Below are 22,370 nucleotides of genomic sequence, written 5' to 3'. Positions count from 1 at the left end.
TACGCTCAGCCAGCGCAAGAGCAAAACCAGCTCAGGCTGCACAGTACCCAGGCTCCCTCTGTGCTGAGCGAAGCGGGGTCCCGCCGCCCAGCCGCGCCGCAGGGCAGGCTGGTACCTTTCGCAGGGACGCTCTCAAGGCGTTATGCTCCCCCGAGTACAGCAAGTTTGCTCCTTCCCCGGTGGCTCCAGGGGCGCGGCTCGAGCTGGCCGCCCGCAGCTGGGACCGAGCGGGGCCGGGCAGCCCAGAGCTCCACCAGCCCCACTCCCCGCGCGCCAGCAAGCCGGGCCAGCACCGACCCATGGCGGGGACAGCGCGGGACTGGAGGGAACAACGCACATGCGCAGCAGCCTCCCGGCGCCTGCAGCCTGGGGGGAGGCGAGGGCGCTGCCTGGAGTCACCTGCACTGCACCTGCTCGGCGCGTTCCTCGCCTGGCTTAGCGGGCGAGGCGCGTTTGGTGCCGCCCAGCCGTCCAGCGAGTGACCTGTAGCTCGCGGGCTGCAGCCTTTGGCAAACACAGGCGGCTGCGGGGTTACACGCTGTTCCCGGGAAGTTTACACTGCTGGGGATGGCGCTGCAAACAGCACCCACCCCGGCCGCCTGACTGAAGGGGACGCAGCCTGCTGCAACATTCCTTTTAATTTGGGGGTGAACGCTTGTTCGCTTCCTTTTTCCAGGTTAGTTCAATGTTAAACTACCCAATTGTCCCGCCTTCACGTGGCCCCCAAGTAGTTCTTGCTTTAGGGGCTGGGTGGTTCAGGGTGTGCCACACGCCTCATGCAACGCAAATGCAAACGTTTGGCCACATTCTTTGCATATCTTTTTCTAAAGGAACACCCAAGCGTTGGTACAAGCAAGAGTTTTTATTAAAACGAGCTAAATGCAAGAGTCCAGAAACAACATGCTAAACAGACACTACACGCAAATGCCCACTAGTATGTTAAGCAAGTATCTGTCCCCTCTGGGAAACAATATTTAGAAGACAAAGTATTATCAAGTAGTGAGATATAATTAGATCATATACAGTGATAAAGAGATAAACAAGATTCTCATTCAAGGTTGTTTTTAATCCATTGACAGTACTCGTTCAACAAGGACCCATGGAACTGAGGACAAACTAGTTATCAACTAAAGGTACAATAATGTGTGTTCCAATTGCAGGGGATTTTTCTTTCATGCAATGACACAGCCTCCTTTCTCTTTAAAGGGATTCCTGTCTTCAGGAATACCCTTGACCAAAGGATCCTCTCCAGATCTTTCTTCAATGTAGTTCTTTATATCTTCAGAACATTTGGACACCTTAAATAAAAGAAGAAATAAAGTTCTGCTTTATACATAGAAAATACATTTCCTATTAGAATAAAAAGACAACGTTCACTTCTTAACATTCTTTTTCTTATATTTATATTATATGTAAAAGGACCTGATGCTGCCAGTGTTCCACATTTGACCACTGGGCACCTCCAAAATCAGGCCCTAAATTTAAAATGAAAACAAATACTTGTGTTATAATAATCTCTAACGTTATTAAAACTGAAGGTATGTTAAAAGTCAAGTTTCTTTTCTTTTTATTCCCACTACAGTTTTGTAAACGGTATTTTGTTTTTTCTGAATCAGTCAATAAATGGTTTATTTGGTGAGCTGTTTGTTCCCCTCCCAAGCATGTGTTTCATATTTATTGGCAAAAGAAGTAAAGGTCTTATTTTTCAAAAGTGACTAGTAATTCTGGATGCATCAATACTTTGGTGTCCAACTTGAGCACCTTTTAGGACCCTCCTTTTCAGAAAATACTGAGCATTCTCCTGAAAATCAGGCTTTTAAAAGTATCCAAGTTGCACTTGAAAATCAATAGTAACCTTTGAAACTGTTGGCTAAGATATATTATTTTTAAAATCTGCAAGCAACAGCTCAAAAGTGTGCCCAGGATGTTTAATGTTGCATCACACATCCACATAAGCTTCTGTGTGAAAACATATATCATAATAGGGATGATACACAGCCTAGTCCTGCAGTTACTGCACATAAAAATCCTCCACTGATTTAAAAATAAAAAACTAAAACCTAATACACTCTACCTCAATATAACGCTGTCCTCGGGATCCAAAAAATCTTACCACGTTATAGGTGAAACTGTGTTATATTGAACTTGCTTTGATTCACTGGAGTGCGCAGCCCTGCCCCCCAGGAGCGCTGCTTTACCACTTTTATATCTGAATTCATGTTATGTCAGGTCACATTATATAGGGGTAGAGGTGTAATATAATTAGGATCACACAAATCTCACATTGATTTCAATGGTATTCATATGCATCTGCTGCAGAATCAGAATTTGAACCCAAAGTCAATGTAACATTACACATTTTTCCAAACAAATGCTTCAGTAGCCTTTTTTCTATTATAACAGAAGCCAACAGTCAAGGTGTAGTACTACAATAACAAGCATGTTGAATGGAAAAAAAAATTCAACACATTTCACTTATCAGTTACAAAGGGTTATTATAAACAGCAGTTAGTATAACATCCTAAAAATTATGAAAAACACAATATCATTGTCTTTTCAAGCATACAGTGGTCTTCCAGTAGATGCTTGTTTGCAGCAACACTTTGTCAGAGCAACCTCCTCTTACAAGCAACATTTCCCCTGGGAATGCTTTCCCCACTGAATTGTCAACACTCTCCATAACAGCAACGGCTGCCTAGGAGCAACATAACAGGAGCACTGTATGTTCCTACTCATGAGCATCTACTGTAATATTCTGTGTGATATTTTGTGACAAATTCATAGCAAAGTAACATCTACTAACATGGGACTATAGTCTCCCTTCCAGTTTAGAGAGCTACAGAAGGGGGAAAACTAGAGCAGTGGTTCTCAACCAGGGGCCACAAACAGGCTTCAGGGGGTCTGCAAAGTAGGGCCAGCATTAGACTTGCTGGGGCCCAGGGCAGAAAGCCAAAAGCCCACTGCATTGGGCTGAAGCCCAGGGCCCTGAGCCCCAAGACTCGTCACCTGGGGCTGAAGTTGAAACCTGAGCGATGAAGCTTTGCAGGGCCCTTGTGGCATAAGAATGGCCCTAATGGGTCAGATCAAAGGTCCATCTAGCCCAGTATCCTGTCTTCCAACAGTGGACAATGCTACGTGCCCCAGAGGGAATGAACAGAACAGGAGTCATTAAGTAATCCATGCCCTGCTGCCTATTCCCAGTTTCTGACAAATGGAGGCTAAGGACACCATCCTTGTCCATCCTGGCTAATAGCCATTGATGGACGTAATTCTCCATGAATGTATCTAATTCTTTTTTTGAACGCTGTTATAGTCTTGGCCTTCGCAACATCCTCTGGCAAAGAGTTCCATAGGTTAACTGTGTGTTGTGTGAAGAAATAATTCCTCTTGTTTGTTTAAACTGCTGCCCATTAATTTCATTTTGTGACCCCCCTAGTTCTTGTGTTAGGAGAAGGAGTAAATAACACTTCTTATTTATTTTCTCCACACCAGTCATGATTTTACAGACCTCAATCATGTCCCCCCTTAGTCACCTCTTTTCCAAGCTGAAAAGCGGCAGTCTTATTAATCTCTCCTCATATGGAAGCCATTCCATACCCCTAATCATTAATCCTAATCAACTGCCCTGCTTGCTACCCCCTAATGCGGGCCCTGACTTTTATATGCAGCAGAAAACCAGTTACTGTGGCACAGATGGGCCATAGAATTTTTATAGCGGTGGGTGGGGGAGGGAAGAGAAGGCCTCAGAAAGAAAAAGGTTGAGAACCCCTGTCCTAGAGAAATGTCTATGCTCTGTACTCTCCCGAGGAAGAGCGATTTGAAACCCTACAGAAAAGGCCAGGGGTTCAGTCTCCAGACCCTGTGGGCAAATCCCACAGATTCTGGAGATCCCCTATGTTTATGCATCCCTCATTCTGCCTGATTGATTGCCTCTTCCCTGGAGCAACATGGCTTTACCTACAGAAGCAACAACTTGTCCCTGATACCTTATATATATGGAATGTTTGAGGACTGCATTCTGAATAGAGTTGCTTCTTCCTGGCATTCCCCTCCCATTTCCAAGAGAGCCCTGCAGAGGCACAGTTAGGAGGAGTCTCCAGGAAGGGGCTTCTATTGTTTCTGGGAAGGGGAAAACTTGACACGCTAGCTATTCTTCCCATTTTTAGTGGATTTGGGCACTTCCTCTGCCTCATTTACTGTGTTTTGCTCAAACAAACAAAATAAAACCTACCAAAATAAGAAACTTCTCTCCCCAAAGGAAAGAGGATGAGGAAACAAGCAACAAATGATAGGTGCATAGTCACTACAGAAAGATGTTCAGCTACTATGGTGATAAATGTGGTATAAGAACTTATATATAATAGAAATAGAATAGTCATGACAACAGAATCAATACATCTAGGCCTACTTACAATAGAGAGATTCTAATGGACATAGGTGCTGGAAGTAGGGATGCTGGGGGTGCCGCACCTCTGGCTTAAAGTGATTTCCATCATATACAGGGTTTACAGTTTGGTTCAGTGGCTCTCAGCACACCCACTATACAAATTGTTCCAGCACCTCTGCTAATGGATTATGAAAAGTTAAATCTTAAGCCATAAGAAAGAACCCAAAGTTTGCCATTGGCCATTAAGTGTATCAAATAAGATCTAATTACTCATAACCTATGACCAAGTCACAGTAGGGAGGAACATAGGGCCTATGGTTAATAACTTGGATCTCATCACTATTCATGGTGGTAAAGCATATGTGAAAGCACATGCAGGATTGGGTGCTTATTTTGTTTGGATCTTGAGGAGGTGGATCATTTTTGCTTATGAGAAAAAATTCTCTTGAGTTTGAATCCGTATATTTTTATTCACCAGTGAAGATTATTTTAAAGGAAATTTCCTCACTACATCATGTCAAAATGATGAAGAGAGTTTTTTTGCATTCAGTTGAAGTCAAGAGGGACTTTGATAGGCATATTTGCTTTTGTCCATGAGAGGAATAGGGGATGTGGCTCTGTATGTGCACAAAAATCTCATGTCAAATGGTGATTTATACATATGGATAATGGGAAACATAACTGACAGGAAATAAAACACTGGAAAGTATTACAATACAACCTAACAGGGTACATCCATAAAGGTGTGGGACACTCTCTCTGCTGGCATTATGGAGATTCCCGACAATGCCTTCTCCTAAATTTCTCAGACTCTCAGCTTATTTACAATAATGTCCTTTCTTTTTAAATGCATTAGATTATGTGCATCCTATGGAGTATTTTTTAGTCACTTCAATGTTTCTGAGGCAAGAATCAGGTGTTCTTATGCATTTATACACATTGCAAGGGGCTCTGGATCCTACTGGAGCATCTTGGTCCTCTTGTAATATAAATAACTGTAATCAATCTAATAAAAATCACTGACATCTATTTCATGGGCTAAAATACACTTCTGACCTCAATATTTTGTTTCTGAGCAAAGTCCCTGAACCTTCTGGCTAAGCATCTGTAGCATTATTCAGATGGATAGTCCCACTGACCTCATGTAAATAAAGTTATACAGTTGCTTAAGTAGATACAGGATCAGGGATTAAATTCAGGCCCCATCCTGCTCCCACTGAAGTAAACAGGAGTTTTGTCAATGTCTCCAGTGGGAACAGTAGCAGATGCAAAATCTATGGATCAAAAATGTTCATCTACAGAAAATGTGCATGGTAAAATAGATCCCACCTTATTGACTGCATACTACTTCACAAGGTGAATCACTAGAAACAACAATAACAAAACACCTTTGACTTTTGAATCGGTCCTTATGGACCACAGTTCTACAACAACTGTGGACCACTTCACAATAGGGAGAGACTTTGGGGAATTCCTACCAGGCTCTGAGTCCATTCTGTATCTGGCCTGGTAGCCCTGCAAAGCACCAGAAAGAACTCTGAAGAGCAGAGTTTGAGAACCACTGGCTTATACAGTTTTGTTTTTAAATAACAAAGCTGTTTTGAATGATAGGACTTGGTTTCTAGAAGCCAGCAAAACCATTTTGTGTTCTATAACATCTCCAAAATGTCTATTTCCGGTCAAATTGGCCGGGGGGGATGGAATCCCATGGTTGAGATCATATATTCCAATGTTCATCACATAGTGGATATTTTATCCCACAGTTTAAAAGTCTGAATGGTCCCTTGTCTTTATTTCCTCTTTAGAGAGCAGTTCAGCTGCCCTGTGCCAACTGCACCACACCCAGTCTCGCTGAGCTCTTGGGTTTTAGCAGCAGAGAATACCGAATTTAGCGCTAACACCCTATGATTAACTTGTTAATGTGTTTTCCTCTTTTTCTCCTACAATTATACGGACGTTTCTCGGGCTGTATCACTCACATTAAACCTCCATAAGTCTGGAAGTTTTTAGCTCCGATTTCTGTGACGGAGGGTAGCAGGTACAGTCACCAGAAACTAAACTACGTGGGGAGCGAGAAAGAAATCTAAAATTCATTAAAAGTTACTGAGTTGTTACGGTTTTTTTTAAAACACACAAAGATATCACGGCCCCAACGGCTGTTTCATCTCTTCAATTCCCACCTCGACCTTTTGCAAGAAGGGACATGGGAGAGCTCATGGGGGTCTGAAATCCTTTCCCCACTCTGAGATCGCGCTTCTGCGCCTTTTCTCCCACCCGTGAGCCATTGGTAGGAGGCGAAATTAACCAGCTCATTTCACCGCGCAGGCATCTATCTGCATGTTTCATTTCACTCCCATAAGGAGGGTCAGCGCTTCAGTGGGGCGTGAAAACCCTTCGCGCTGCGAGAGGCACTGCGGTGTTCACCATTGAGAGGTTATTTTAGGCATTGTTGTTAACCTAAGGCTGAAAAGAAGCAGAGTAACTTCCAAAGTGCCCCCACTCCTCCCCCCCAGCCCCGGAGATTCCAGAGCTAAAGATCTTGTTCACGCCCCAGCCTGACCTCAGCTCCAATCTGCCTTCCCGGGACGATGGGGCTATTTCAGCCTCAGGCTCCCAGGGGGCTGGGGAGGGGACAGCCTGCGGGAACTCACCGGTTGTCTTTCCAACTTCACTTCTTTCCGGAGCTGCTCTACTTCCATTTTCAGTTTATCCTTTTCGCTCAGATCCTCTATATTGATCGCCGGCATTTTCTAGTTGTAAAAAGGGGAGCGAGTTACCCTCTCGGAGATGCTGGGACCCAGCGGTTCGCGAAAGAGCTCCCCCACCCACCCCCAGAGGACATGACTTACTGTTGTCCCGGGCGAAATTGACTCGATTCTCTGAAGTGACAACTTCCTCTCCAATAAACTCCCTCATGCACCTTCCCCAGAGTGCTCCAGCTAGCTACTCACACCAGCGACTCCTGGGTTTTAAATAAGCAGCATAAGCTTCCTAAACGGATGAAACCCAGCAGTTTGACCCCCACCCTGACCGAGAGGACGTTTACACTAGGCACTGCACACATGGGTAAAATAACGCACAACGATTTACATTTTCCTCCCCTTCTCTCCATTCAAACCTTCAGTTCTCTCCTTTTCTGTATAAATAGGTATCAACTCTTTTATGTAAACTTGGCCGGCCAGTAAAGGAGGAGGTGAGGGGGGTCGGGTATAATTGATTAATCCATTTAAATCCCAGTGTATTTAATCTGGTATTAACACAGAGTTAGACACCTAGGCGCAGTGTCACCGGCGTAGAACAAGGCGCGGAAGTGAGCAGGGCTGACTGCTCTGGGGAAGAGGATGTGAGTGCTGAAAACTTTCTCTACATGGAAGAAGCCAGACATATTTAGAACACACGTCGTTTGAGAGGAAGCAGATTTGCTAAGGAAATGTCCCGCCTATTCTTCTGTGCCAGATTCATGGTGGTACCAAATAACAAGGCTGGAGGAGGAAAACGGGGACGGTTAAGACAGGCATATAGACTCATATAACAGTGTTGCAGCAAGAGTGATCTGGTTCACAGAGCGGAGTCTGGAAAAGGACGACGAAATTCCCCTTGAACTAGGTTCTTCCTTTTGTTAAATTAAAATACTCTGTAAACATTTGGAACTCCTGATTCTTCTGACTTTATTTTCTCTGCTGGGGATGTGAATTGGAAAGGTTGAGTGGCAAACTCTGCGGGGAGAGCTGCGTGGTGTGACTCCAGTTAGGGAGTGCAATGTTTTGCAATCCAGCTCTTCCCCTCCTGCTCTCCTGCCCTCTTTCTCTGTTTTCTCCCTTGTACTGCCGTTCGGCCCCTTCCAAGTAAAGCATTTTGCATAAGCAGCATAATTGCTCAAACAAAAGATGAGAGGACTTGATTCAATGCCTGCCTATTAAAAATATATTGTTTGGAATGTGATTGTAGCCCTGTTGGTCCCAAGATATTAGAGCGAGGAGGTGGATTTTTTAGTAATGTATGTTATTGGACCAGCTTCTGCTGGTGAGAGAGAAAAGCTTTAGAGCAGAGCTCTATTGCAAAGCTTGTCTCTCTCACCAACAGAAGTTCCTCCAGTTAAAGATATTACCTCACCCACCTAGTCTCATTAAAAACACCACTTTATCACTGTAGCAAGCCACAACAAGCATCGGTCAGAAGCATCCCACAGCTTCCTTGTCTAATATGCAGGCAGCTCCTTTGCCAGGTGTGGAAGAGGTTGGGCGCAGCAATGGGACAAGCTGCTGATTGAAAGCATGGGGTTGCCATACTTAAACCAATCCGAATTCCAGTTTTGAATGTAGCTCAGTCAACCCAGCCCAGCCCTGTGCCAATCAGGGTCATGTCTGGAGATATGAGTGTGGCATGTGTGGATAAACAGATAAGTAACACAGACTACAACATGGCCCTATCTAGTTGCCACAGGTGCTGGATTCAGTATATGAAGGTGTAATGAGGTACACAAACCCCACACTGGGCAACAAGGGGTTAAGGAACGTCTCTGGGCTCAGCCAGGCCCCTGCCCCCACACTTGCAGGAAATGATCCAACTGGAGCAGGAGTTAAAAAGTAGGGGAACAGCTCCTTAGGGGGCAGACCAGAGAAGACAGCAGACCTGTGATCTTGAGGGTCAGCTGAAGAGAGCTGAAAGAAAGGAAGAATCTCTCCCTGTGGCAATTGCCAAAGGGTCTTTCCCTGGAGGGAAGGAGGAGCTGTTACAGAGATAGCCTGAGAAGGAAGCATTTCTCTTTCCCCCTCAGGTTTTATTAATCCCCCATTACTTTGTTTAGACTACCCCAGCAGGGGATCTGGTCTGCTCCAGGAGAGTGGCCCATGTTGCAGGAGGAGGCAGTTGCCACCCAGAAAGAGAACTAACATGCTATATGCAGCTGCCAGAAGGTGCTGTGTAGTGAGTAGACAACCCTCATGCTGCCTAAACGCAGATGATAACCCAGGAATAAGGTGACTGGATGTCCCGATTTTATAGGGACAGCCCCGATTTTGGGGTCTTTTTCTTATATATGGTCCTATTACCCCCCTGGCCCATCCTGATTTTTCACACTTGCTGTCTGGTCACCCTACCCAGGAACAATCATAGAAAGTGATAGCGAGTGGCCTAGGAAGGGCACCCTTAAGTCTCCCTGGCTGTCAGACCACTGATAGTCCTTAAATTGCCCTGGGTCACAGTCTGGTGGAGTAGGAGGGCTGGAGCTCCCCTACCAACAGCTGCCTGCAGGGCATGAGCCTAAGCCCTGACCACTAGGAAATGCTACTCTACCAACCCATTTCTGTGTGAGGACAGTTGCAGATGGGAAATTGTCTTCCCTCGCTCCTAACTTTCACCATTTTTTACCCTCACTTGCTGCATCATCTCTTCAGAGTCTACACTCTCTAGGGCATAAACTGTCTCAATGTGTTTGTTCAGCGTCTAACACAGTGGATCCTAGATCCTGAGAGACCGCTGGCTACCACTGTAATATAATAATTAATACAGTCAGACAGCCATGTCTCATTCCACTGAATAAGGCTGCATTGCTATATCCTTAGAGTTACACATCTGACTAAATGGAACAAGGAAAGCTCAGTACTGTGATGTCATGTTTGTTTCCTTTTGCCTTCTCAACCCCTACCAGTTATGCAACTCCTTTCAGCTCTTATAAAAAAATCCCCAAGATCCACCTTTTCCTCTTGAGTCCTGTTGCTGAAATGTTTTTTGAAAGCTTCAGTGTTCTCCTGCTTCAACCGCTGCAACCTTCCCCTCTCTGGCCTATCTGATTTTTACCTTGTCCACCAACAGTCTCCCCACAATGTAGCTGCTAAAATACATTCCCTTTCTCACTGTTCATTCCCTTATTTTCACCACCTACCTACTTGTTACTTTTAGAATCAGATTCCAGCCCTGGTTTTCATTACTATGCAATGCCCACTGCCCAGCACCACTCCTGCTGCCTGTATCTCAGTGCTTCCATTTCCTTGTATCACCACTGCCACTCTTTGTACCTTGCAAAGTTTCTGCTTACCTACCCTAATATCTACCGTTCAGAGTCACAGGTAAAAAGCAAGCGTGTATTAGGATCACATTGGTAGAGGACTTAGCGAACAATTTCTTAGCATCTTCTCTTTATGAGTATGTCAAATGTGACTCCTATTCAGGAAAGCTATAGTTCTTTCCACTCTATCGCCCAAAATTACTCCAATAATGGAGGCAAATCTTACTCACTTTATGCTTATGACCAGCTCTATTGTGGTCATAAGAACGGCCATGCTGGTCAGACCAAAGGTCCATTTAGCCCAGTATCGTGTCTTCTGACAGTGGCCAAAACCAGGTGCCCCAGATGGAATGAACAGAACAGGTAATCATCAAGTAATCCATTCCGTTTCTGACAAACAGAGGCTAGGGACAACATCCCTGTCCATCCTGGCTAATAGCCATTGATGGATTCATCCTCCATGGATTTATCTAGTTCTTTTTTGAACCCTGTTATAGTCTTGGCCTTCACAACATCATCTGGCAAAGAGTTCCACAGACTGGCTGTGTGTTGTTTGAAGAAATACTTCCTTTTGTTTGTTTTAAACCTGCTGCCTATTAATGTCATTTGGTGACCCCTAGTTCTTGTGTTATGAGGAGTAAATAACACTTCCTAATACTCTGTGGAATAACATGAAAAAACAAGATTTCAATGTCGGCAACTGCGCAATGGTGATTTTATTAGCCTTTTCTTTCTTATTAAGAACAGGTCTACATTTGAAATCTATAGTCTTGTTGAACTGAAAGCGCAGTTGACTAAATTTTGCACTGCAAAAATGATAGACAGGATTAAATTAAACAATGGTTTATGTGTATGTGTGATGGTAGAAGTGAGTGCATTCATTCTGCTGTTTGTTTGAAGTATTAGCATTTTTTTCAATTCTAACCAAATATGATACATTCTAAAGAACATCAGTCTAGTCAGATTTAAGTCAGTTGAGACTTTGTTAATATTAGAAAAATGACATTTTGACTTTGCAAGAAATGGAAAAGGCATGTTTACACGTCAGGGAGACAAGTTTCTTTACATTTGATGCTACTAATAACCCTAACTAAAACCCAGGACATCTGTTATTAACTGTCTCAATAACAGGATTACTAAACATGACAGCTGTGTCTTTGTGGTAACAGCTCAGATTGTATTTAGGTAGTTTGGTCTGTGTCACTAAGCCATTCATTTATCCTTTAGCAATCTGATTATAAATATGTGTGGTAGCATAGATAGACATAAAATCTAAAGGATACATTGTAAAGAGAGAATGCGGATGGATGAGAGAAATACAAGAAAGATGTACAGGGAGAAAGAGAGCTCTACAGATAAGGTGGTTTGTGGGCCAATATGAACAACATTGTGTGAGTTTTCTTCTCTTCTTTGCTTTTTTCCCCTTTCTGGAAAATGTCCTGTATTAGCTTTAGTTTGCATATCCTCCACTGCAGAAAAGTTGATTATTAGAATACATCAAAAGTACCTCTTTTTAATTATTTGTATATATTTTATTTATACAGGCTGTAGGTATACATGACATTTTGCAAACAAATAAAAATGACAAGTCCTTCTTGCTCCAAGGATCTAGTCATCTCAGGTAGATACAGCATAGTCAGGATGACAATAAGAGGGAGTGAGCGGGACGGAGGACAACAGAGGAAGATCAGGGGATAGAGTTATTTTTACCTAAGATTTTATTCTTTTTCTTCTTTCATCCAGACCACATCACATGATCCATTTTCTATAGCCAACCTCTAAGATACAACCACATTTGCTCCAATGCCTCAGACAGAGACAAACACCTACAGAATTTCTATCAAGCATTCTTAAAACTGCAATACCCACCTGGTGAAGTGAAGAAACAGATTGACAGAGCCAGAAGGGTACCCAGAAATCACCTACTACAAGACAGTCCCAAAAAACAAAGTAACAGAACGCCACTATCTGTCACTTACAGCCCCCAACTAAAACCTTCAGCGCATCATCAAGAATCTACAACCTATCCTGAAGGACGATCCCTCACTCTCTCAGACCTTGGGAAACAGACTTACAGACAGCCCCCCAACCTGAAACAAATAATCACCAGCAACTACACAACAAAAACACAAACCCAAGAACCAATCCCTGTAACAAACCCCGGTGCCAACTCTTTCTGCATATCTATTCAAAGGACACCATCATAGGACCTAACCACATCAGCCACACCATTAGGGGCTCATTCATCTGCACATCTACCAATGTGATATATGCCATCATGTGCCAGCAATGTCCCTCTGTCAAGTACATTGGCCAAACTGGACAGTCTCTATGCAAAAGAACAAATGGACACAAATCTGAGATCAGGAATTACAACATTCAAAAACCAGTAGAACACTTCAATCTTCCCGGTTACTCAATAACACATTTAAAAGTGGCAATTGTTCAACAAAAACACCTTCAAAACCAGACTCCAATGTGAAACTGCAGAACTGGAATTAATTTGAAAACTGGACACCATCAAATTAGGCCTGAATAAAGACAGGGAGTGGATGGTCATTACAAAAACTAATTTCCCCCTACTGTTACTCACACCTTCTTGTCAACTGTTTGAAATGGGCCACCCTCATTATCACTACAAAACTGATTTTCCCTCTTTTGGTATTCTACTGTTAATTGAATTATCTCATTAGACTGCCCCCTCCCCTTGGTAAAGTAACTCCCATCTTTTCATGTACTATGTATATATATCTGCTACAGTATTTTCCACTCAGCGGTGGCTACAGGCACCAGCGCTCCAACTGCGTGCCTGGGGCAGCAAGCCGTGGGGGGTCACTGTGAGGGCAGCAGTTAGGCTACCTTCAGTGGCTTGCCTGCGAGACATTCGCCAGTCCCACGAATTCGGCTGCAATTCGGTGGCAGGTACGACAAAGCCGCCGGACTGGCAGACCTCCTGCAGGCAAGCTGCCGAATCTGCGGGACCAGGGACCTTCCGCAGGCATGCCGCCGAAGACAGCCTGCCTGCCATGCTTGGGGCAGCAAAAAAGCTAGAGCCGCCTCTGTTTCCACTCCATGCATCTGATGAAGTGGGTTCTAGCCCATGAAAGCTTATGCCCAAATAAATTTGTTAGTCTCTAAGGTGCCACAAGGACTCCTGGTTCTTTTTTTTTCAAACATAAGTAGGGCATTTTCAGTGACCTCCTTTGTGTAGTGCATATTTTAAAACAAGAGTGGTCCTCAAACTGACCCCAAGCTCCTCTTTACAGAGCTTCCAAGCTTGAGAAGTTTATTACCCTTCCACTCCTGCTTTTCAACTAACTTTCTATCCAGCACTCTATTTTATTACTCATTCCATGATGTCTCAGACATTAATCTTTGACATCGAACTTTGCTGAATGCTTTTTTGAAAATCCACTAAAGTTTCCATGTCTGTCAAGAACTCCTTGTTGTTTTTGCTGATACAGACTAACAGGCTACCACTCTGAAACCTGTCAAATGAAACAATGACTAACACTTGAAGAGGCATCCAGTAGCTGAAAAGGAAAGGTAAGAAAGAAAGCGTCAGTATCGTTTGATATGACCCTGATCCGCAGGACAGGACAAGTCAGAAACCTTTCTTCTCCCCAGCCCTGGGTTTGATTATTGCATAGCCTGATTTATGATTGATACACACAGGTGACAATGGGGCAATCTCGCCTTACATCATTGCTGAGGATGTTTAAAGCATTTCTCACTCTCATGACTCCCCGATGTGCTACTCTTGCCTCACTCGAGCAATTTTTACTGCTTTTCTATTAGATCCTCCCCGCCCCCACTTTCCCTCCTAGACGTTCTGCAGGGTCCCCCCCGGGGTGAGCAAACGGGCCTTCCCCGAAGTTACTCTACGGAGAGCTGCCCGTAACCCAGTGGAACCTGGCTGCGGAGCCGGCATGACGCGCTCGCAAGCGGTGCGAATGGGCTGCTGGAAAGAGGCGTGAATCAGGCTGCGCGCCACAGCCGCGCTCTGCGGCCCCGCGGGAGGAGGTGATCGCGACGGATATAAGGGCCGGGGAGATAGAGCAGCGGAGGTCAAGCGCCGGTTCGCTCTCCAGATCGGCTGCCCTGCAGCAGGAGCGCCTCGGCCGTGGTTCCGCGTCTCCATGCCGGGCTTGGCTCCCCTGCAGGCAAAGGCAATGGACTCGTCGGCCCGCCTGGGCTGGCTGCTGCTGCTGCTGCTGCTGGGGCAGGTTCTGGGCGCTCCCCAGGCGCCAGCAGGTAACAGCGGAGCTTCGGGCCCTGGCAAGTTGCGGGGGGTTCGGCTCAGCGCGGCTTTCCTGGGTGCCTTTAGTCCTGGTGCAAGCGACCGTGGCTCCCTCCATCCCGGTTTTCTCCCGTGACGCTTCTTGCGCTGGCTCCAGGCTCTTGTCTCTCCAGTGGGCTGGCTCCCGCCGCCAAGCTCCCCATGCGGGGGCTAAGCTCACCCTCCGCTGTCTCCTGCCTTGTAAATTTCTTCCAGGGTATTCCCTCTCCTCTCGCTGCCACGTGGAAACTGCCCTGGCCCGTTGGCTCCCGGCCTGGTGACTGACCCCGAAAGCGCTTGTCTCTCTTTACAGCCCCAAACCAAGAGGTCTGCCTGCTGTCCCCAGAGGAAGGCCCCTGCCGGGCTCTCATCCCAAGGTGGCACTACGACAGGTACACTCAGACTTGCCAGGAGTTCACTTACGGGGGCTGCGAGGGCAATGCCAACAACTTCCGAAGCTTGGAAAGCTGTGAGAAGAGCTGCTGGATGATCCGGAGTAAGTCCTTTCTCTCGCCCTTTATTCAGACACAGAGGTCCTCACCCCAGAATTGGCTTGGGCATCTTGGGACATCTTGGTTAATAGTTTGCTGCCCAGGTTTGCATTACACGAAACAGACTACTGAGCATTTACTTTATCCCCTAGCACATCAGGATAGTTCCTTAGTCCTTCTGGTGTGCCTGCTTTCTATAAAGGTAGGAGTAGGAGCCTGTATGCTCAGCAAGGTCAGAAGGCTCCATCTTGTTGTTTTTCACTAATATTTCTATGGCTCTTTTTCAGGGTTGCCCCACTAAAACTTTTACTATGTGCTGCAACCAGGCCTCTGGGTACTCATTACCCAGTCTAAAATCATCTTGAACTTCTGGGGAAGGTTGTATTCTGTCAACATTTGCTGTTTCATCAATTGAAGGCATAGACCCCAAATTCTATTTTTAAAAAAGCATTTCCTTTCAGCTACAATAAAAGTTATAGATGTAGCTGGCATATCTATATCTATATATATCTCACCTGGGCCAAAATGATACCTTAGCTAGTAGCTCTCAGGTGTGATACCTTCACAAATCTCCACACCAAGAAACTTCTGGGAGCAGGTGAAGGTTTCCTTAATCAGTGGATTTAACCAGCTGTTTTTTCTCCTGGATTTATCATTTTGCCTGTACCAGCACTAGTGGTACTAGAGTTGATCCTACAACTCTAGCTAGGATAAAACTCCCACTGAATGGAGGCTTCTTAGTGCTTTGTTGGCTAAACCAATAAAATCACTCCACTGAGGAAAGGACCAAGATGGATTGATGTATTTGCCTGGCTTCTTTTTGGAGCTCATCATAGTCTATCCCTAATGCTTTTAAGATGCTCATTCTAATGTTGTATTTTAACAATCAATCGTTTACCTCTTACGCATATCAGCAGAAGTTAAATAAGTTGAGATGTATCTTTGTCAGTGGAAAACATGTCAGAAAAGATGTAATAAAGTTTAGCTTAACTGTGCTTTGATGTTTAAATGCTCTTTATTATAGAAGTGCCCAAAATATGCAGGCTGGAGGCTGATCCAGGACCATGTAGAGGTTACCTAAAAAGATATTTCTTCAACCTGACTTCAATGAAGTGTGAAAAATTTATCTATGGTGGATGCTATGGAAATGATAACAACTTTCAAGATGAAGATTCTTGTGTGGACTACTGTTTGTCTGAGAAAAGTAATGATTACTCCAACATTCTACTAAAATAACTTGTTTTTTTAACATACTATCAATAAAAATGATGGTGTTTATCAATACAATTTTTTTCTTTTTACCTATGAAAATATCTTAAAGTAGGCTTTGCCTCTACTGTTTGAAGTCTGATATTTGCTCACTGCTATAATGTGTTTTCTGAGTATGTCCTGTGCATGTCAGTTTTGACTATACACTTTCAGGGATCATCAAGCCTCCACTGCCTGTTATGTAAAGGACAAAACAACCAATCTAAAAATATTATATTTCAACCTGAATCCTCCCCAACAATTACGCCCATACAACCCCTTGACTTCTGAGGGATTGTAGGGGTATAATTGAGGGCAAAATTTGCTTGTGTGTGCCCATGTTGCCACAGTTCAGTATAATACAGTGGTTGCTGGGCTTTAGGTGGATGATGCCTGAAGTTCAGGGACAGAGCCTGCCTTCTTAAAATTAAAGACCTGAGAGACACGGCCAGGTTATTTTGTTTTCGGCACTCATTTGATCTCAGAAGGCAAAGAACTTTTATTGGGAGTTGTGACTCTTTGTTGCTTCATGTTCAAAGAGAAAGATAGTTACTGTAAGCAGGTAACTAGCTGAGCTTGGTAGCAGAACCTCAGATGTATACCAGATGCATAAAACTATCATTAGATGACTAAGCAGCCATCATAACATGCATCATGACACCTTCATTAGTTTTGGCTCCTGGCAAAATTGACAACTTTTAACGGGTGAAAAGTTTAGTTTCTCTTGCACATTTAAAGAATGGGCAAATATCAACAGTAACAAAGATGCAATTCTGATAAGAAAAAAAACTAACCCAGTTCTTTTAAATACAATTTTTTTTATACAAGTTATTTAGGTGTACTTATCAGATCATTGAATGGATTAAGGGCAAAACTATGCCTTCCTTACTCACAGAGGTAGTCCTATTGAAGTCATTCCTATGTAAATGTAAGAAATCAGCATGTGGCTCCAAATTATTCATGTTTATGAGCTACACATTGATGTAACCAATGAACTGCTGAATCTCACATGTGTGAGAGCTCTTTATATGGTATCTGAGATGAGTGTATGGTTTACTGATAGGGACGTAAGGAGCCTGTCCTACTGAGTCAGTGGTAATCACAATCCTTTCCATTAGTGCAGTATTGCTCCAAATTTTGTTTAACATACAACAAGTCAGATCTACTGACCATTGCAGTAATTGCTTTCTTTCTTTTTTTAAGCTGGCCCCTCATTATGCTATAGCCCAAAAGATGAAGGATTGTGTTCATCTTCTGTGACCCGCTATTACTACAACTCAAAGAGTCAATCATGTGAAGAGTTCAGCTATACAGGTTGTGGTGGAAATGCCAATAACTTTGTTACCAAAAAAGATTGTCATAGTATCTGCAAGAAAGGTAAGATTTTTATGGTTTAAAACATACATATGAAGAGCTTTGTACAGATGCTAATTAATCCTCAGCACACTTTACGAACATTATACCCCAAACAGTTTGGGTTCAGTATTATCAGCAGTGTGCAGCTGGTAAAACTGACGCAAGGGGTCAGATCCTGCTTTCCTTATGAGAATAGTCCCCTAGAAGTCAATGAGACTAATAACTTGAATATAGTAAATAGGAAGTGACCCCTAAATGATTAAATAAGAACGGCCATATTGGGTCAGACCAAAGGTCCATCTAGCCCAGTATCCTGTCTGACAGTGGCCAATGCCTGGTGCCCCAGAGGGAATGAACAGAACAGGTAATCATCAAGTGATCCATCTCCTGTCACACATTCCCAGCTTCTTGCAAAGGTCACAAAAGGACCAATATTCACCCTGATTGTCCATTAGTGTTCTTACAAGTTTCACTCTCCTCCTCCCCCCCCACCCCAGACATTTTAACTAGAAAACTGTGTACATATGTGTTATCTCTGGTTTTAATACTTCCCATTTTGCTTCATTAATTTTACATGTAAATTTTTCAGAGCTGAAAATAAAGCACCATACTACAGTAGCATTATGCTATGTGCTGACCCTAAAGTGTTCACCAACCGGAACTACTTTCCCCAATTAATTCAGCTATTGAATGGCTATATTCTACCATTGATATCAATGGGAAGATCTAAAGATGTATCTAGGGTTTACATGGGTCACTATTTATTTGTAGAAAACAAAAGTAAACTCTAAGGTGGCTTTTTTTTTTAACTGTTTAGAACACTTAATACCAACAGTACTGTTTATGCAACATGTAGGTTGTGCAATCAAGGACTCAACAGCAGGAAATGTGGGAGGTGATGGTCTGATCTTATAAGCATCATGGAGTGAAATTCAGGCGTCATTCTAATCAATGGTAGTTTTGCCACTGACTGCAGTGGGGCTAGGATTTCACCCCAAGAATAGTGAAGTAAAGATGAAGTCAGTAGGACTACTTATTGTGGTGAACATTTTTCATGGTAGTATGTGTAGGAATGGACCTCAAGGCTGACCATGCAACATTGCCTCTGCCTCTATCTGATAAGTGTTTATCTAAACTGTATTTTATTATGCATAATAGCATGACCACAAAGTAAGACAGCATCATGATGCAGATGCACAAAAAGACGGGGATAAGGTTGAACATTCAGCTTTAACTTTTACACTTTGAGAGCTCATCGGCGCTGCAATGTTGCATTAATTCTGTAGGATTCTTTTTTTTAAAAGTGTGTGTAAGGAATAAAGAAACATGAGTTCTGTAACACACGGGCACTAGTTGGCAGAGCCCAAGAGAAGAAAACCAGCCTCTTCAGCAAACTCTACTTTAAGACTCAGTAGACACTGGCAAGCTGAAGGGGATTCCGAGGATTCAGCACTGGGAGAGTGCTATTATGGGCAACTTTTAGGCAGATTAAGCACATTCTGCTCCCCCAGGCAACTCTTCTGCCACCTTGTTGTGTCCAAAGTTGTGGTGACTGTTTTTTTGTTTCCTTTGAATAAATGTATATCTGCTCTTCAAACAGATCAATGACCTTGGGGCACTTCAAGCAGTGTGTGTGTGGTTTGTGGTGCGTGTTTGTTTTTAAAAGCATCTGATTAATTTCAACGATTAAAAACCCTCCTAAAAACTGAGGATTTGGGAAAGGAGCTGAGGACTGGCCTTTTGGCATTTGGATGCAAATTAAAAAGAATCACTAGGCAAAGTCTCTCGATCACTTCTGAAAAGTGCACATTTCCCAAGCCTTGCTCACATATGCACTGAAAAGTCATGATCCAAAGCCCACTGAAGTCAATGGAAAACCCGCTAACGGTATTTCGGTCTGGCCTTTATTGTGCTCTGAATTAACAAATAACATGACTATATGTGGTCAATATGCAGTTTTCAAATGTTTGAACTTTGTATGAAATCAAAACCATTTTTTGTAACTTGGCAAAAGCAGCAGTTAACTTTTAAACTTTGGCTCTGTTTGCTTTATTGCTTTTCAAAAGAAATGTGATTAGAAAAATATTGTAATGGTGAAAATGTAACTTTTTTTTTTTTTTTTTTTTTTTTTTTCCTGCCATAACTTAAAAATGGCTGGAGAGATTTTGTTAGGGTTTTTTTTGTTTTTGTTTTTTCCCATTCTGATTCTTAAGAACAGTCAAGGAAAATTTCAGCCTCAGAGGTGAATGTTTTTTGGAAAGGTCAGAACATGCATAAACAGGGAGATATATTGGAAAATCTGCAACCTCTGTTACAGCTGTTGCGATCAGCGTGAGTGTTCTAATAAACATGATGGGGGGAGAAAAAACAAGTGAAGAATGATGACACTCTGTCAAACTATTTTTCCTAACTCCACTTCTTTTATTTTCTTAGCTGGGAGTAAGAAACCAAGTTTCAACAAGTCAAGAAATAAACTTCCCAAGACTTTGAGAAAACTACAGGGGAAAATCTAATCAAGCTACCCTAATGTTTTAAATCTGAAGAGCCCATCAATGTTAAATGCACTACTTTGACTTAGAGAGCCTCCTACAATATACTTTTACTTTTTTTGTATGTGTGTATACAATTTTATTCCTTAAACTAGTTCTGTCTGAGAACTAGTCTCCTTGACCTGTTTTTCACATTAGAAGCAGCTATTATTAGTAATGTGAATTGATTTGTTTGGTTTCTGCAATGCTATTTTTGCTTAAAAACCAACTATTTGAATTTCCATGTTTTTACTGAGAAATGTTGCTACTGTTTTTGGAAAATGATGTAACTGTCACAATCCTGTGAAGCTTGAAGTACCCTTCATCTGTTGGTTTAACTAAGGTGTACACCAAGCTAGAGCCCTACCCTTAATTTTTTTAGCATTACTTGTTTACTAAAGGCTGTATACAAATATCTATAATATTTCTCTTGCATATCCTTTTGTCATCATATAAACAGTCTATCCCTTAAAGGGAGTCATGTTTAAGTAGAAGAATCAGAATTGTGGTAATTATATTAATGTGGCAAAGGAGATTAGAGCCTGGTTCAATTTAAAAAAAATTCAACTTTGGTGAAAGAAAGCCTTGAGATTTTTTTGTTTTTTTCCAAGTCTTTCCTAGCTTTGGTAATATGGAAAATAATGTAAGCTCAAACCTGGCTCACCCTGCAAAAGGAAATTGGGCCTGGGGTCTCTTAGACACCTTCTTGTTTTAACAGAAGGCAATTAAGAAACTACATAAGTATTTGAAATGAAGATATAGTAACTGCATTCCACTTCCCACCCCAATACCTGATATTACCACAAAACTCAGGGTCCGATCCTAAACTGGAATATTTTTGTTGACTTCAGTGGAGCTAAACCAGGTTATTCCAGATGATCTGGTCCTTCATATTTACAAGGGAGACTATTAGAGCATAGAAAAATGGGAGCTTTAGTAACCTTTCCCGTTGTCCCTGTTTTGTGTCACTACTGTAATACTCAGGTTAGGGTGCTGACGGACATGCTATTGTGCATTCTTTTGTGTATTGTTTTACAAGATTCATGTACAAATTATGATTTTTTTCAGTTTTATAATTGATTTTTATTGGACATTTGTTAATAAAAAATTTTTTGAAAAAACAAAGTTGTTTTTGTCTTAATGCTATTAAGTATCCCTGTATAATCTATAAATGTGTGTAGCCAAACTAAATATGTCAAACATGACTCTAGGGTTTAATCTGTTAAATCATCTATGTGAATAAGATCTGCAGATTACATCAGTCACTCATTCCCTATAGTTTGTGTATCGCAGCTGGCCATAAGGGGTTGCCTTGAAATGGTGGTTGGATAAATTCAATAACTGTTTCTTGTCTGTTGCCCTACGTGTGGATCTTTTCAGAAAACAACCTGCTTGGATATAGCCAATGATGTCTCAGACATCTCTGTTCAGAATCTTGGTGCTGAAAAAGCAGCAGTGCAGTTCCAATCCTTTGTGACACTTTATCCTGGCAATACTCTAAATATGTATTTTGTAGTCTCCATGCTCTCATATAAATATCTCTTCTGCTCTGGGTATTCTTGACCTGACTGAGTTAAAATGCATAACAGGTGTCCTAAACTAAGAATAGGAACACTGCTGATTTCAAACAAGTGAGTTTTTTCTGAAAGTTTAAATAAACACAGCACACCTGAATCTCTATCTCTCTGGGGATTAAACCCCTAATTTGCTTGGTTTTGACCCAAAACATATTTCATTTGTTACTCTATCAGTGCTAAACATGATTTTATTTAATCCTGAACCTTAGATGACTATTTCCTGACTTTCTTATGCATGGGCAAACGTTTTTTTTTTTTTTTAACCTAAACTGTCTGACTAAACCAACTTTTCAAATACAATTATGGGTTAGTTTGGCTGCCAATCAGGCCCGTGGGAATTTTGCAAGGTGATTACTGTGGTTAGATGTTGAGCTGTGTTTGTGCTGACCCAGCTCTGGGCAGACAGCTGGCACAGCAGACCTTGAGCATACTGCTTAATGGCCACAAGATTCATTAAGGTACAAAGGCACCAAGCCAGGTTTATTGTTGACAAAGCA

The 22,370-nt window shown here is 42.7% G+C and overlaps 3 protein-coding genes across 5 annotated transcripts in view; 1 reads left to right on the top strand and 2 right to left on the bottom strand.

The window, feature by feature from the left end:
• LOC115645644 (probable acyl-CoA dehydrogenase 6) overlaps positions 1–457 on the bottom strand; it is a 154,200-nt gene extending 153,743 nt beyond the window's left edge. Inside the window, 1 exon segment of the mRNA XM_030550579.1 lies at positions 116–457. Coding sequence (XP_030406439.1) covers positions 116–301 — 186 coding nt within the window. The 5' untranslated portion in view covers positions 302–457.
• Positions 458–843: 386 nt separating this feature from the next.
• Positions 844–7,706, bottom strand: LOC115644850 (guanine nucleotide-binding protein G(I)/G(S)/G(O) subunit gamma-11). 3 transcript variants are annotated; one of them, XM_030549304.1, is made up of 4 exons: positions 7,660–7,706; positions 7,237–7,349; positions 7,039–7,137; positions 844–1,298 (listed from the first exon to the last, which is right to left on the bottom strand). In XM_030549304.1, the coding sequence occupies exons 3-4, from the start codon at positions 7,132–7,134 to the stop codon at positions 1,173–1,175; spliced, it is 222 nt and encodes a 73-aa protein (XP_030405164.1). In that variant the 5' UTR covers positions 7,135–7,137; positions 7,237–7,349; positions 7,660–7,706; the 3' UTR covers positions 844–1,172. The 3 variants fall into 3 exon arrangements, with proteins under 3 accessions (XP_030405164.1, XP_030405163.1, XP_030405165.1); XM_030549303.1 differs by lacking the exon at positions 7,660–7,706 and having other exon boundaries at positions 7,237–7,429; XM_030549305.1 differs by lacking the exons at positions 7,237–7,349; positions 7,660–7,706 and having other exon boundaries at positions 7,039–7,230.
• Positions 7,707–14,385: 6,679 nt separating this feature from the next.
• Positions 14,386–21,406, top strand: TFPI2 (tissue factor pathway inhibitor 2). The gene is made up of 5 exons (XM_030550578.1): positions 14,386–14,648; positions 14,987–15,169; positions 16,189–16,368; positions 17,616–17,789; positions 20,202–21,406. The coding sequence occupies exons 1-5, from the start codon at positions 14,534–14,536 to the stop codon at positions 20,279–20,281; spliced, it is 732 nt and encodes a 243-aa protein (XP_030406438.1). The 5' UTR covers positions 14,386–14,533; the 3' UTR covers positions 20,282–21,406.
• The last annotated feature ends 964 nt before the right edge of the window (positions 21,407–22,370 follow it).

This window comes from Gopherus evgoodei, chromosome 2 (assembly GCF_007399415.2).
Source record: "Gopherus evgoodei ecotype Sinaloan lineage chromosome 2, rGopEvg1_v1.p, whole genome shotgun sequence".
NCBI classification, from domain to species: domain Eukaryota; kingdom Metazoa; phylum Chordata; order Testudines; family Testudinidae; genus Gopherus; species Gopherus evgoodei.
The sequence above is the reverse complement of the archived record's forward strand: the minus strand, read 5'-3'. Positions and strand labels throughout refer to the sequence as shown.

Bases quoted from the DNA above. Each gene is read 5' to 3' on its own strand.
- LOC115644850 (XM_030549304.1), bottom strand. From the start codon at position 7,134: ATGCCGGCGATCAATATAGAGGATCTGAGCGAAAAGGATAAACTGAAA. The intron at 1,299-7,038 runs GTGAGTTCCCGC...CTTTTATTTAAG, and splicing joins TGAAGTTGGAAAGACAACCG to GTGTCCAAATGTTCTGAAGA.
- TFPI2 (XM_030550578.1), top strand. From the start codon at position 14,534: ATGCCGGGCTTGGCTCCCCTGCAGGCAAAGGCAATGGACTCGTCGGCC. The intron at 14,649-14,986 runs GTAACAGCGGAG...CTCTCTTTACAG, and splicing joins CGCTCCCCAGGCGCCAGCAG to CCCCAAACCAAGAGGTCTGC. The intron at 17,790-20,201 runs GTAAGATTTTTA...TTATTTTCTTAG, and splicing joins TCATAGTATCTGCAAGAAAG to CTGGGAGTAAGAAACCAAGT.